The sequence below is a fragment of the Ictidomys tridecemlineatus genome, chromosome 11 (assembly GCF_052094955.1).
Source record: "Ictidomys tridecemlineatus isolate mIctTri1 chromosome 11, mIctTri1.hap1, whole genome shotgun sequence".
Taxonomy (NCBI): Eukaryota; Metazoa; Chordata; class Mammalia; order Rodentia; family Sciuridae; genus Ictidomys; species Ictidomys tridecemlineatus.
The window spans coordinates 33,975,653-33,990,490 of NC_135487.1; the positions used below are offsets into that span (position 1 = coordinate 33,975,653).

General features: G+C 47.1%; 2 protein-coding genes across 4 annotated transcripts; one reads left to right on the plus strand and one right to left on the minus strand.

The window, feature by feature from the left end:
* Positions 1–3,005: 3,005 nt before the first annotated feature.
* On the minus strand, positions 3,006–3,354 carry P3r3urf (PIK3R3 upstream open reading frame). The gene has a single exon (XM_040288600.2). It carries the CDS (start codon positions 3,279–3,281, stop codon positions 3,039–3,041), a length of 243 nt encoding a protein of 80 aa, XP_040144534.2. The 5' UTR covers positions 3,282–3,354; the 3' UTR covers positions 3,006–3,038.
* A 3,878-nt stretch (positions 3,355–7,232) lies between these two features.
* Tspan1 (tetraspanin 1) lies at positions 7,233–12,353 on the plus strand. Of its 3 annotated transcripts, none has more exons than XM_005317984.5 (8): positions 7,233–7,387; positions 7,832–7,896; positions 10,535–10,741; positions 10,938–11,012; positions 11,128–11,226; positions 11,307–11,459; positions 11,567–11,650; positions 11,934–12,353. In XM_005317984.5, exons 2-8 carry the CDS (start codon positions 7,840–7,842, stop codon positions 11,979–11,981), a joined length of 723 nt encoding a protein of 240 aa, XP_005318041.2. In that variant the 5' UTR covers positions 7,233–7,387; positions 7,832–7,839; the 3' UTR covers positions 11,982–12,353. The 3 variants fall into 3 exon arrangements, with proteins under 3 accessions (XP_005318041.2, XP_040144531.2, XP_021575896.2); XM_021720221.3 differs by having other exon boundaries at positions 7,247–7,377; XM_040288597.2 differs by lacking the exon at positions 10,938–11,012.
* Positions 12,354–14,838: the final 2,485 nt, after the last annotated feature.

Consider the following 14,838-nt stretch of genomic DNA (forward strand, 5'->3'; position numbering starts at 1 on the left):
GCTGCCTGTGTGGTGCGTTTAAAGTCTGTCTCCCTCCGAGCTGTAACCCTCATGGGGAAGAACTCCCATTGTCTTGCTTACTGCTCTATCTCATCTCCAGAATTTAGCACCTCCCTGGCACAGAGCAGGAACCATTAACTGCTACAGAGCTACACATTTAAAAGCAGAAGCAGAGGCACCTTTAGAGGCTGGAGACCTGCCAGGTGAGCTCACCTAACCCAGGCTCCTGCTCCAGGCTGCCCCATGGCTCAAGCATTCTCCTCTGGCTTGGGAACTGGTGTTCTCAGCTGCCAGGGAACTCTAGCTGGATGGAAGAGAGTGAGCTGCACCCAGTCATCCAGGGGACCACCTAAACTGAGGTGGTGGGTGCCCTCTAGCTGTTGCTGCCTCTGAGAGCCTGGAGGGGGAGGAGGGGCAATGGAGGAGCGTCATTGCAGATAGAGCTAAAAATAGCCAGAAGAGATGATGTCATTGAGTTCCTGCATCTTAGCACCCCCTTACACACACACACACACACACACACACACACACACACACACACATACATCCTCATTCACTCTCAAAGACAAAGATATACACAAACATGGCATACATGCACATGCACACACACACCACACACACACACACTCACCTTATATAGGGGAGGGAGGCTTCTAGGTCCCAGGGCTGCAGGGGCAGGGAAGTCTGGTGAGTGTGTCTACATGTGTGTGTCTGTTTGTGCCTGGGTTTGCATGAGTGTGATTTCATGTGTCTATATCTATATGCTGGTATGCTTGTGTCTGTGTATGTTCATTTGTAGGCATGTGTATGTATTGTTGCATGTATCATGTGGGGGGTCTATATGCATTTGTGTTGGTGTGTATCTATTTATGTGTCCGCATGGATGTGTGTGTTTCCTGCCTTTGTGTCTGTGAGTCCACTTATATTTATATGACTGCATGTTTGTGGATTGTGTCTGGTATCTTTATATGTTCGGGGCCCCTTTGTGGGCCTAGGGCACTGGCCTAGCCACCTTCTATCTCTGATATTCAACAACCCTTTTTCCATACCCTGAGAAGCCCACCACTTTTGTATACTATGCGACAGTGAATTCTCTGCTCCAGACCTCACTGCAGGGTCCCAGTCTCTGGCAAGCCTTGGATGGACTTAGATAGAGTTTATTTTCCCTTCACAGGCAACAAAGATCATTAGCCAGACTTCTTGAACACCAAGGGGCCACCCCATACCCAATCCTCAGGGGCATTAGGACACACACTAACATGCACAAAGCAATACATTAGAAATAGAGACCCTCACAATGTTCCCAAACAGTAGGACACAACCCTAAGGAGACACACCCCTCAGAAATTCAGTTACACCCAATGACACATGCGCACACTCAGAAATCCAAATGGAAAATCCCCAGGCCAGAGAGCTCAGCACCCTCCCCCATTTCTGGGCTCAAACTCAGTCTTGCCCCACCCCCAAGTGCCTCAGCTCAGCTGCCAGTTCTGCAAACACTGACCTCAGAGGATGGCGGGGGCTGAAGATGATAGGCCCTCCTCAGACTAACTTTTCTGTACTCTCTCCTCCTTCAGGCTGCCCCCATCCCCGCCCCTGACCTTGATTTTTCTTAGCAGAGCCAATGCTGTCTCAGGCATACCCGTTCCCTCACTAATACTCCTTGACATACACAACCTGCCACAACACTCATTCCATGACAGAGGCATATCCAGTCACATGTGCCTTATACTCCCATTTTCCTGTCACACACCCTTTAACACACACACATAACAGGACACAACTCCTACTAGAGCACTTATGGGTCTGTTTTCATCCCACTCCACTATGCTCTATGCTCTATGCCTCCCTATACCTTCCAAGATGTCTATCTCCCTGTGCAGATGGGAGTGGAAGGCAGGAGAGCCCCTTACCTCATAGAGCAGATCAAAAGCTGAGGCCAGGGCTGGAGTTGTGGCTCAGTGGTAGAGTGCTTGCCTGGCATGCGTGAGGCCCTGGGTCAGTCCTCAGTACCACATATAAATAAATAAAGATTCATTGACAACTAAAAAATATTTTTTAAAAAAGGGTTGTGGTTGTGGCTGAGTGGTAAGAGCTCTCGCCTGGCATGTGTGAGGAACTGGGTTTGATTCTCAACACCACATACAAATGAATAAATAAAATAAAGGTATTGTGTCCATCTACAACTAAAAAAAAAAAAAAAAAAAAAAAAGCTGAGGCCAAAGATAGTTGTGTGTTGCTGACCTTGTCCTGTCCTTCCACTGTCTGTGATTCCTATTGTTATCACTGAAGCCTGTCCCTGGGAGTATTCAGCCCCAACCCTGCCCTCATACCCTTCATAGTTGGTTAGAAAACCCTCAGTATGAAATTAGGTAGTTTGAGCAGAACGATTTTATTTGTGGTTCACCATCCACAGCCCCTTGAAGATGAAGGTCCAGAGTAAGCCAAGCTTCTGGGCATTTCTAAAGGATCAGAAAGCTCCCAGGTTGACAGAGGTGTCTGAGAACTGAGGAAAAGGAAGGAGAAGGAAGGGAAGTTAGCATTTCTGGAGGCTCCCATTGGCCCTTGGATTCATCCACCTCCCCAAGCCCTCTACTTCCAGCCATTCCATTCTCCATTAAAGCTCTCAATAGCTGGGATCACACCTGTAATCCCAGCAACTCAGAAAGCTAAGGCAGGAAGTTCAAGTCTAGCATCAGCAATTTGGCAAGACCTGATTTCAAAATAATAATAATAATAATAATAGATGTGACATACTAGTACAAACTTTAAAAATAAAATAAAAAGAATTGGGGATGTGGCTCAGTGGTAAAGCACCCCTGGGTTCAATTCTCAGTACAAAAAAAAAATTTTTTTTTAAATAAAAGCTCTCAACATTTAGGAAACCTGCCTTCAAGATACCACCATAACTTTGGGATGATATTTCACAATTTGTCCCTTAGAGTGCCTAAAGAGAAGCAGATGAGGAAAAGCCAGTGGCCCTGCTTTTCAAACCCCCACCCTGAGTCACAAGTCCCCTCTACAACCTTACTTCTCTGCTAACCTTGAGGTGAGAGGATCCACACACTGGTGGTAGCAGTATGGGTGTTGCTGATTTCTGTGGTCATGGTGGGAAGATTGGTGGCAGCTGGGCTTTGAGGTTTCTGCCGGTACCTTCTGCGGCTACACTTGAACATACTGGGAATCCGGGGACGGGGCCAACCCATACCTGGCCTACGGTAAGGGGAACTCAGGCCCCGGGGCCGAGGGGCACGGACAAGCTGAGAAGGCCCCATGAGCATAAGAAGCTTCTGCAGTGTGCCCGAGGGGTGTTGCTGACCAGGGCAACTAAGGCCTCTATGACATACAGTCTGCCTAAGGGTGGTGCTCTTTATTACAGATCCTGGCCCCCCATGGAGCCGGCTCCCTCACAGTTTTCCTCATTGGGTCCAACTCAAGAGCTAGACAGAGCTGGGTTGTCCCTTGGGTAAAAGAATTCTAGGTAGGGGGGAAACAATCACTCAATTTTTTCATTTATGCACATTAACATTATTATTATTTTTTTTTTTAAAGAGAGAGTGAGAGAGGGGGGAGAGAGAGAGAGAGAGAGAGAATTTTTAATATTTATTTTTTAGTTCTCGGCAGACACAACATCTTTGTTGGTATGTGGTGCTGAGGATCGAACCCGGGCCGCACGCATGCCAGGCGAGCGCGCCACCGCTTGAGCCACATCCCCAGCCCACATTAACATTATTAACAATGTTTATTGAGCACTTGTTATATGTCAGACACTGTGTTAAACACTTTACAAATGTTGTCTAATTTCATGATAAACTTACAAGAAGATTCTATTATTATCCCCATTTGTACATAGTCAGCTTTCTTTATTCCCTGTAGTTATGTTCCACAAAGTCACCACAAACATTAACCAATTCTGTATCATCCCCAGGGGAAATGCACAGGTTGCTACAACTCTCAGTCACAACATTTTTTGAAAATGTTCAGTGATCAACACATAACCTGTTTTTTGTGAATGGAGATACCTTATTTAATATATAGTATTGAGTCATTAACAATGAACTTGTGGCCACCAGAAGTATAATCTGTGCCTCATTCAAGTTTATCTAACATATTCATTTTCTCCAAAGCACATTATGAGCTTCTTGTGCTTAGGAACCTAGAGGATACTTTAGCACTACTACTAGGAGCTATTTTAACCTGCAAAATCACCAAAAAGAAAAAAAAAAGTGAAAAAACATGGCATTAAATAGACTCTCAAAACAACATTTGTTTATGAGAGAAAAAAAAAAAAAGAGTCCTCTCATTCAACATACCTCAGCTGGAAATGTATATGTGTTTGGCAACTCAAATTTTTTACCTTGTCAGGTATGGTGGCACATATCCATAATGCTAGCTCCTCAGGAGGCTGAGGCAAGATGATAGCAAATTTAAGGCCAGCCTCGGCAACTTAGGGAGAACTTCTCTCAAAATAAAAAGAGGTGGGGATATAGATGTATGGTAGAACAGTTGCCTAGGATGTGCAAGGTTCTATGTTTGATTCCCAGAATAAAAAAGAATATTTTGATTTTTACTTTGCTATGCATGTACACAAATGACTGCAAAAGTGTCACAAGTATTCGTTTGGGGTTAAAAAATAATTTTAATGAGTAGGTAAATTCACAGTTATGGAATCCATGAATAATAAGGATTGACTGTATAAGAAAATTGAGGCTCAGTGAGATGAAGTAACACAATTAGAGGTAGGCGGTAGTTCAGGTCCATGATGGTCAAGGTCCAGAGCATTATCTCTTGCTACTCTGTGCTCATTCATTCATTCAGGAATTGTTCACTAACAACTTCATATTAGTGTGGGCACCGGGGACATATAGAAGAATGTGACCTGTTAGACGAAAGAGAAAGCCTTATGAATAATCAATACAGGTGGAAATGTAAGGGCACTAATTTTGTGTACATCTCCTTCCTTATAGATAGGGGCTCTGCCCTGCTTTGCACTGAGTTGGGGGACTTGGACTTGCCTTTCCCTCTATAACTCAGCCTTCTATCCCTTTCCCTTCTACTCTAATGTCCACCTTCTGTCCCATAGAAGCCTGCTGGAAGATGGTAGGGCCCTCAGCACTACTGTGGCAGATCTTACCATCCCTGACTCCAGCCTCTACTCTCCTTATCCTCAGTCTCAAAATATGACCTTGCCCCACCAAACTTTAGCCACTTACCTGTAAGACTCTCTGCCCCTCCTTTTCCTCAGATCTAGGACCAAGGCCTTCTCCCCTGCTCTTTATTGAAATCAACCCGACCTGCCTCCTTAGATTCCATCTGAGTTGGCACAGTAGTTAAGAGGTGCACTCTGGGCTGACTGACAGGTTGATTCCTAATTATACAACTTGTAAGTGGTAGACCCAGGGTTCTACTGATCATGGCAAGTACTTAATTTTTCTATGCCTCCAATTCCTCATATTTAAAGTAGGGATTAAAAAGAAAATATCTCATAGGATTGTTGTGAAGGAGGAAAAAAGACAATATATGTAATGCATTTAAAGCATAATCTGTATTATTATTTTTTTAAAGACTAGTCTTGATAGGTTGCTAAGACTAGCCTTTTGGTTTAAAAAAAATTTTTTTTAGTTGTAGATGGACACAATAACTTTATTTTTATGTGATGCTGAGGATCAAACCCAGTGTCTCACACATGCTAGGCAAGCACTCTACCACTGAGCTACAACCACAGCCCCTCAGACTGATCTTGAACTTGTAGGTTTAAAGGATCTTCCCACCTCAGTCTCCAGCAACCCAGTTTATAGTCTTCAATATTATGATTCTCTCTCTCTTCTGTTTGTTTAGTTGCCTCCTCCCACTTAATTATAAAAAATTTAAAAATATACTTCCTGGACTTGGGGTGTAGCTCATCCCGTAGCCCTTGTGCTATATGGCTCTTCCTTCTGACTTTGCTCTATGCTCTTTCCCCTGTGACCTAGAGCAGGAAGAAAATCCCATTTTAAAACCCCATACCTATTCAGACCAGGAAACAGATGTTTAAAAACAAGCCTAAGAAAAGCCACCAGGATCATACAGCTAAGAAATGACAGAGCCAAGATTTGAACACCCAGTTTGAGTAACTGGAAAGCTAGGGCTTTCCCAACACCTCTTCATCAGGAATGGTGAATGGGAGGTTGAGGAGGTAGTCCTGGGAGGACTGATGAAGACAGAGGTTATAGAGCCTTGGAACTGGGGTGACTCCTTTGTGGGACCATGATGCCACCTGCTGGCAGAAAGAAAAAGGGTATGCACAGAATGCTAAAAGAAGACTGGAGAGGAAAATATGGGGAAGGAAAAGAGAGGGGGGGAAAAAAGGGAACTTAAGGTTTTATGGAGGGAAAAGGACTGGGAATCATGTGCTACTCAGAGGAGAGAACAGAAGCTGCCAAACTTGGTCATTTTCTTGAAAGTGTGGCTGGTGGGCTGCAGCTGGGGCTCAGCAGTAGCATACTTGCCTGGTATGTGTTGAGGCACTGGGTTCAATTCTCAATACCACTTATAAATTAAAATATTAATTTAAAAAAGGTCTATAAACAATTAAAATAATATTAAAAGTAATAAAATAAAAATTAAAAAAAAGAAAGTGTGGTTGGTGTGTGTGTGTGTGTGTGTGTGTGTGTGTGAGAGAGAGAGAGAGAGAGAGAGACAGAGAGAGAGAGAGAGAGAGAGAGAGAGAGAGAGAGAGAGGCAGACAGACAAAGATAGACAAAGAGGAAGGCAGAGGCAGATGCAGAGTGTCTTAAAATATGTATCTCAGATATTCTATTGTTTTTTAGTTGCTGGGAATCAGTGCACAAGGAGTCCAGAGTGCATGTGCACACACATGTGTGCACCAGTAGCTGTTTTTAGATATGTGACTATGTGTTTGATGTGTGAACATATGGATGACAACCTGGGGAGATGTGCTCTCAGAGCCGTGAGCATAGGGTGTGGAGGAGTGCATTAGCAGATGTAGGATAAGAAGTATGTGTGCACTGTTGTATGCAGGGCACTCAGAAGTTCTGGAAGCCACACGCCTCAGCCCCATCCTTCTCCCGCTTCTTGAGATCAGGAGAAGCATAACCCATGGGTGATATTTCTAGGCGGAGGCCCATTGCTGCTGTAATGATGGGGACCAATCTCCAAGCAGCAGAGGGCAGTAGGGACAAGGGGAGGCTGATTGCCATGGGTGGGGCCAGCGAGCGGGCAGAAGGAAGCTTTTAAAGCGCCTGCCCCACCTGCAGGTGAGCACTGGAGTGTGAGATTCTGCCTGCCTTGCCGGTTCACAGAGTGGAAGCTCCCTGGAGTTGTTCTGTTTTCTTCTGAAGCCTCAGCAGGATCCCTCTCAGAACTAGCTGCCGAGAGGTCTGAACAGGTGATGGTATAGGATAGAGATTATCTTGTGAAGTGATATTAATTTTGAAATTCGTGAAGATCTGGAAGAGCCATGGGGAGGGTCCTGGAAAGGTCTGGATTTGGTCTGGAGAGGAGCCTTGAACATACAGGTGTTAAGTAAGGGTATATGAAGTGACCTACCTGCAGTGTGGGAGTAAGGCTTGGGGTGCTCGTGCAGGAGTCAGGGGTGTTAGGATCCCAGAGACGCCAGTTCTGGCAGAAGGTCTGGTACATAGTATAGGTGGGTACAGATGTCAGAATGGGAACTTCGTAAAATCCTGAGGAGTCCAGAGTTCAGGTGCAGAGAAAGCTTGGTGAGATACGGGTCCAGGATGTTGGGGTCTGGTGTGTTGGGGCGTAGAAGGCAGGGCCAGCCCAGGTGGGGTGGGGGACATGATATCCTAACTTGCACCTCTGCCCCTAGGAGCCACCATGCAGTGCTTCAGCTTCATTAAGAACATGATGGTCTTCTTCAATACGCTCATCTTTGTAAGTATGGAAGTTGTGTGCCCTGTGGGCTCCCTACAGGAGCAGGTCACCATTTGAACAGAGCCTAAGCTGGGGAATGGGAGACTACTGTGCCCAGACTTTGCCTTGCAAGTTTCCCTTATGAGAGGTCTCCCTTCAAATGCTGATTCCTGGATCCGGTAGAAGTGGGGCTGCCACAAGGGGGAGGGGGGCTGTTTAAGAAGGGAATGGAGAAGTTTTAGGACACCCCCTTCCTTCTAGGAAGCTTCAGCTCAGGTGTAGGGCAGGGCAAGATAGGCTAGCAGGAGTGATTCTCCCCTTTTTATAGGCATAGGGGGTTCTGAGAGGGGAAGGGATTCACCTAAATTTTTCTAACATGGAAAGCAATTTCAGTGGCCTCTGTAAGTGGGAGGAGGGAGTTGAAAGGAGGCAGGGACCATGTCTCCTTAGAGCAAAGAGTCTGTCTCAGATAGCCCTTATTCATTCAACAAACACATTGTTGGGGCTGAGGGTATAGCTTTGTAGTAGAGCTATAGCATCTATAAGGCCCTGTAGAGCACAGTAAAACAAAAACAAACATTCTTTGACTAAGACTCTAGCCAGGTGCTCGGGTAGTAGGTGAGCAGGGCCATTTTCTACCCTCAAGGATATCAGATCCAGTAAGCCAAATAGGCAGATAACTGTGATGCAATGTATGTCTGGATTTAACAGAGGGGATAAGGGAGCCTATAGGAAGGGCTAGAACCTAGCCTGGTGGGAGAATACTTCCTGGAGGACATAACTGGAGCTGGGAATTTGTATTGGGTGGGGAGCTATAAAGCATACATAAACCCCAAAGGAAATGAAACTCGATATTGTTCTGAAAACCAGGAACAGATTGCATAGGGCATGTTTGAGAAACTAAGCAATGAAACTGGCCAGTAAGCCCTGGAGATGAGGGTAGAGATAAGGAGAAATGGACAAAGTATACAAAGGACAAAGCCCTGAGATGGTGGCTAAGGGATGAAAGAAGGGACAAGGAAGACAGAGGTCTTAGAGATGATGCTTATGTCTGACATGAGCAACATGTGGGACAGGAAGGGAATATCTCACAAGCAATTGTCTACCCAGTGGAGATGCAGCTCAAATTGGAGCTTGCTGTGGATATTTGAAAGTCACGTGCCCATAGGTGGCCAATGAAGCCAGGGGACTGCAAGAGAGCCCTTGGGAAAAGTGAACTCTGGGATTAGCTCAGTGGTAGCGCACTTGCTTAGAACACATGGGGCCCTGGGTTGTACCGTGAGTGGGGCGGGAAAGGTGACCTGTGAAAACAGATTATTAGGGATAAGCAGGGAAATAGCCACCATTAAAGAGATGGAGGAGCAGCAGTGGGAAAAGGAGGAGGAAAACAAGGAGAGTAAGATACCAGAAAGGTCAAGGAGATAAGGCCCGTGAAGTGATTTAGCACAGGAGGTCACTAGAGAACTCAGAGCTACATTATAGTGGATTAGAGTGAGTAAAAGGTGAGGAAGTGGAGACATGAAATAGAAATCAGTTTGGAGAAATTGGGTGGGTAGACTCTGACTCCTATGCAGTCCATACCTCGTGTTTTCTTTGACTACAGAGAACTAGCTTTTATTCATATATCTGGATGGAACCATAGGATTCCAGGGATTGGGAGAGCAGAATCTTTTTGGCCTGAAGGGGTTAAAGGCAAATCCGGCTTGGTGTTTGGCCTCTGTTGCCCTGGCTTTGCCAGGCAGGGCTGAGTAGAGTAGGGCAGGCCTAGGCTCCTTGAAATTTGACCCCACGGGCTAGAAGCCCAGTGTTCTGGCTGTCCTTAGGCAAACATGCCTGAGATCCAGCCACAATCTGCCAGCTTATCCCTGATTCTAGCCTTGGTTTCTATAGGTAGAAGGTGGGGACTAGGCACTAAATTGATGTCAGGCTGATTCACCCATTGATAATCTGAGTCAGAGACGCTTTATGTTAGGAGCTGTGGGAACTGAGCAGGACTTACCCCAACTGGCTCCTAGAATTCCCTATGAGGATTAGGGTTGAGACGGAGCCCTTTAAGAGAAGCTCAGGCTGATTTCCCCCTCGGGTGTCCCAATTTCTATTTGTAAGGCAAGGGGGACTATGTGGATAAGGAGAAGGTCTGGTGTCTGATCCCAGAAGGGAGCCAAATGAGACTTCAGGGTGGGTGAACCCTTTCAAGCACCACCCTCTTCAAAGTAGGGAGCAGGTGCAAACTTCAGCCCCGCCTCTGTTACCATGGTGACTATTGAGCCTGCTCAAAGCTACCACCCGTTCCCACCTATTAGAGGACAGAGGTGTTTTAGGTGCTGGTAGCCCAGAAAGGAAATGAGAGATCCGGCCCTCACCTGCCTGTTTTCACTCCTAGATATGTGGCAGGACCCTAGCATCAGTAAGGGAAAGTCTTCTCTCTTCCCTGACCCTGTGGATGTTTCTAGTGCTCCTGATCTCATTTGTACTCAAGTGTGCAGTCTGGTGCTCGCTATGGTTTTCCCAAATCCCATCTTTCTGGCACTAGAGGATGTTTCCCTCCCCACATGATTCCCCAGCCAAGGAAGTGGGAGACATCCTCCTGACTCAACCGTATGATAGGGAGCTATTTGCCAGCATTGTTTGAATGCCTGCCTGACTTCTCTGTCCCCAGCTGTGTGGTGCTGCCCTGTTGGCTGTGGGCATTTGGGTGTCGGTTGATGGGCCATCCTTCGTGAAGATCTTTGGGCCGATGTCATCCAGTGCCATGCAGTTTATCAACGTGGGCTACTTCCTCATCGCAGCTGGAGTTGTGCTCTTTGTTCTTGGTTTCCTGGGCTGCTACGGTGCTAAGTCTGAGAACAAGTGTGCACTCATGACGGTGTGTCAGACCCAGTTCCACAGGTCTATGACCAAGGACCCCCTCACCCTTGGGATCCCCAAATCCTACTTTGTACTCCAGGGATTTCCAATATAAGGGATCCCTGCCATGTTTTTACAGTAGGAGGGTCGGTTAGGGCAAAGAGAGCACGAGGGGCCATCTCTCCCTAAAACTCAGACCCCTGTTCCCCAATCAGTTCTTCTTCATCATCCTCCTCATCTTTGTTGCTGAGATTGCAGCTGCTGTGGTTGCCTTGGTGTACACCACAATGGTGAGGCACTGAAATGGGTAAGGGAGGAAGAATGGGCAAAGCCCTGGGAGTGGGCTAAGGCCTGTACATGGCCACCTTCCCTACCAGTCCCTCAACATTGGCCTGCTCTACCTAGGCTGAGGAATTCCTGAAAATGGTGGTAGTACCTGCCATCAAGAAAGACTATGGTTCCCAGAAAGACTTCACCCAAGTGTGGAACTATACCATGGAAGGGGTAAGGCAGACTGAGGGGATTTTGGGGGTGGAGATAAAGAATCAAGGCCCCACCAAACACCTACCCCACCTTGCTTCCAGCTCAAGTGTTGTGGCTTCAACAACTACACGGATTTTGAGGACTCACCCTACTTCAAAGAAAACCAACTCTTTCCTCCATACTGTTGTATCAGCAATAACAGAACAGCTGAAGATTCTTGTACCATGAATGAGGCCGAGAAAAACCCTGTACAGGTGAGGGGCATGGAAGGGCGGGGGCTGCTTTAATGGCCTCAGAGTAGCAAATAGGGATGAGGGGTAGGGTAGCTGCCAACTATAAATGCTCTCTCCCCTTCCCCAAGGGTTGCTTCAAACAGCTTCTGCATGACATCCGAACCAATGCAGTCACTGTGGGTGGTGTGGCCTTTGGAATTGGGGCCCTGGAGGTAAGGCAACAAGGAGGCTGGGGCTGGGGTTCTGATTACCACCATATCTGGGCTGCTTAACTCATCTCTGAGGCCTCTCAGAAGAGACAGACATCCCCCCCCCCATGCTGGGAATTGAACCCAGATTTCTGTGTATACTAAGCACATGCTCTACCAGTGAGCTATATCCAGCCCAGGAGACAGACTTCCAACAGAGATGCATGTAGGCTGTCTGGGGCGCAAGGGACCAATGCTTGAGGATCTCAATCATATCCCTCATCTCTCCCTGTTCCTTTCCCACCAGCTGGCTGCCATGATTGTATCCATGTACCTGTACTGCCATCTGAAATAAGTCCACTTCTGCCTCCGCCATTGCTGTTGCCACATGGGAACTGGGAAAAGACACCATGGCACTAACAGTGTCACTGGGGCTGGAGTGGGCCTGCCCTTGCTGCTCTGAACTTGGGGCTAAATAGAAAACCACCCCTTTTAGGTTGGGACCCACCTGTTCCAGAGCCTTTAAGGTAGCCAATTCTTCTGACTATTTCCTCAGTCTGTTTCTTCCAGCCTTAATACCCCCTTAGGCTAATGGGGGCTTTTGATGATTCCAGTCTCCACCGGAAGATGAGAGAAAGGGACCCATAGCCTGGGCATATTAAAAGTCAGCAGGATGTGTACAAGGCACTTCAAAACTGAAACACCAATTAAAATGTTTCTATTTGGACTCTGTGTATCCTTGGGGAGAGGGACTCAGCTTGCCTAAATCTCTTTCAGATTCCAGTGGGGCTGGCAACTCAGAAGCCCTTGGAAAAACTATAGAAGGGAAGTGTGGGGGGGGTTAGGTTCCAGGCCTGGGAGGGAGCCCAAGGGGGATAGGTAAAAGGGCAGTGAGGAAGTGAGAGCTGGGCCAGTCTGCCTTCCTAGAATGGGGTAGGACTTTGGCCTGAAATTTTCCTCCTCTGGGTGGGGGCACTGGACTGGAAAGCTATGAAAATAACCTTGTGCCCAGTCAAGGGAGAACAGAATTGTTACCAGGGCAATGGGAAAGTCACTCCTTAGACTCTGGGAAGCCCTTCAATAGTGCCCATCAGAGGGTCCAAGCTGCCTTCTCACTTAGGCAAAATCCTAGATCTGTTCCAGCTTTGGGGATCTTAGAAAGCAGTCCCCCACCACCTCCCACCCAGCATTGGGGATGAAACCCCAGGACACTCTACTACTGAGCTAAATCCCCTATCTATCCATCTAGAGTCAGGGTCTCACCCATTTGCCAAGACTGACCTTGAATTGCTATCCTTCTGCCTCGGTCTCCCAAGTTGCTGGAATTACAAGTGTGTACCACCATGCCTGCCCAGCAGACCTGATCTCTTATTTAGTCTTAACCATCCCTATGACCCAGGTAAGGAAACCAGGACTTAAAAAGGCCAAGTGACTTGCCCAAGTCCCACAGCTTTAGTGAAGAAATGAGTCTAGACTTGGACTCTAACTTTAGAGCCTAGTGTGGTCCTTTCTGACATGATGGTAGTTTTACTTGAAGTAGCACCTGACCAGAATGTTCCTGAATATTGCTGAATAAGGCATGACATCACAAAGGAAGAAGGCTAGCTGGGCACAGTGGCATATGCCTATAATCCCAGTGGCTCAGGAGGCTAAGGCAGGAATATTGGGGGTTCAAAGCCAGCCTCAGAAATTTAGCAAGGCCCTTAGCAACTTAGTGAGATCCTGTTTCTAAATAAAATATTTAAAAAGGGCTGGGAATGAGGCTCAGTGATTAAGTGCCCCTGGGTTCAATCCTTGGTACTAGTGGAGATGGGGGTGATGGGGGGGGTGTCTTTCTTGTTTTCTGTCTATCACACATATAAAGGAGGTAAGTGCTGACAGGAAGACAGTGTTTGCTACCAAGAAAAGCCCGACCCCATTAAACTAACTCCTTCTTTGCTTTCCTCAGATGTTTCCTCAGATGTTTTTATCTATCTCCAGGGCACCCCAGATTTACTACCCCCTTGTCAAAACCAGAAAGGAACAGCAACCTAGCCAGAGCCATTCGGCCTGAGGTATGGTCTGTGAAGCCGACCTAAAGCCTGCTAGTGTGCTAGGCAGAGAGAGAATTAGCATACCTTAGCCCTTTACCACCCCACCACCCTACAGTCTCTCTCATATACTACCCCTCCCCCACATATCCTGTGAGGAAGCTGCAGAGGATTTGTTTGCCCAGGGTGAGCCTCTACTTCATCACAGGCTAATTGCCCCTCAACCTGACTGTTTTGATACATCATATACTATCTCTAGCTCCAGCAAACACCGAAGGCGTCAGGTTGGCGAGATATGACCAAGCTATCTAAATGGTATCATTGCTGAGCTGGGCTCCAGGCACTGGTAGAGAGGCAGGACAGAGAACAAGGGCAAGAGTTCCAATAAGTTCCTGCCTTCCTGGCCAAGACTCTATATTAGGCAGACCCTTTCTCAAGAGGTGTCCTACACTCAGATCCTGATCCTAAGCCTTTCATAGATCCTTTAAATGTCAAGTCCCCTTGCCTTGGACTATCACATACTCCCTCTGGATAATCCCACCTGTTTCCTGGAGACTGTCTAACTTAGATCTTCCTGCTCTTTGTCACTGGCTGGCTGAGTGAGAATCTGATGAAAACTATCACCCTCTTCTCCAGAAAAATACCAACATGACGTTATTCATACAAAGTACCCTAAGACCAGACACCTTTGCTCCCACACCTGTCTGCAACCCAGTCCTAGCCCCCTGACTTGATGCCTGCCTAGGATCCTCCCACGAAATCACCTCTTCAGGCCCCAGTGGCTGCCATTCACTGTTCCTGTCTCAACCACTTCCTTCCCACCCCCACTATGTTCACCTGCTCTCCCATCCCTCCCCCCATCCCTTTTTCTGCTGCTCCATCTCTGGGGACAGGTGCAGGGCCCACACAGCCAAAGTAGGAATAGCCTGGTAAACAGTGGGGAAGGGGTGTGGGATGACTGCTTGAAGCTCAGCCCCAATTAGGGTGGGGCTAAAGTCAGGCTGTCCTAGGGTGGAGCCTGGGGAGAAATCTTGGAATTTGAAACTTGGGCCTCCCCTGGTGGCCAAATGGGCCCTAAATCCTGTGAAATACAGTAGGCAAACCTATCATCCATTCAGATGATTCTCTCCCTCACCTCTCTGCCTCTCTGTGCACTCCCAACACATACACGACACATTCCCA

Bases quoted from the DNA above. Each gene is read 5' to 3' on its own strand.
- P3r3urf (XM_040288600.2), bottom strand. From the start codon at position 3,281: ATGCTCATGGGGCCTTCTCAGCTTGTCCGTGCCCCTCGGCCCCGGGGC.
- Tspan1 (XM_005317984.5), top strand. From the start codon at position 7,840: ATGCAGTGCTTCAGCTTCATTAAGAACATGATGGTCTTCTTCAATACG. The intron at 10,742-10,937 runs GTGTGTCAGACC...TTCCCCAATCAG, and splicing joins ACAAGTGTGCACTCATGACG to TTCTTCTTCATCATCCTCCT. The intron at 11,460-11,566 runs GTGAGGGGCATG...CCCTTCCCCAAG, and splicing joins CCGAGAAAAACCCTGTACAG to GGTTGCTTCAAACAGCTTCT.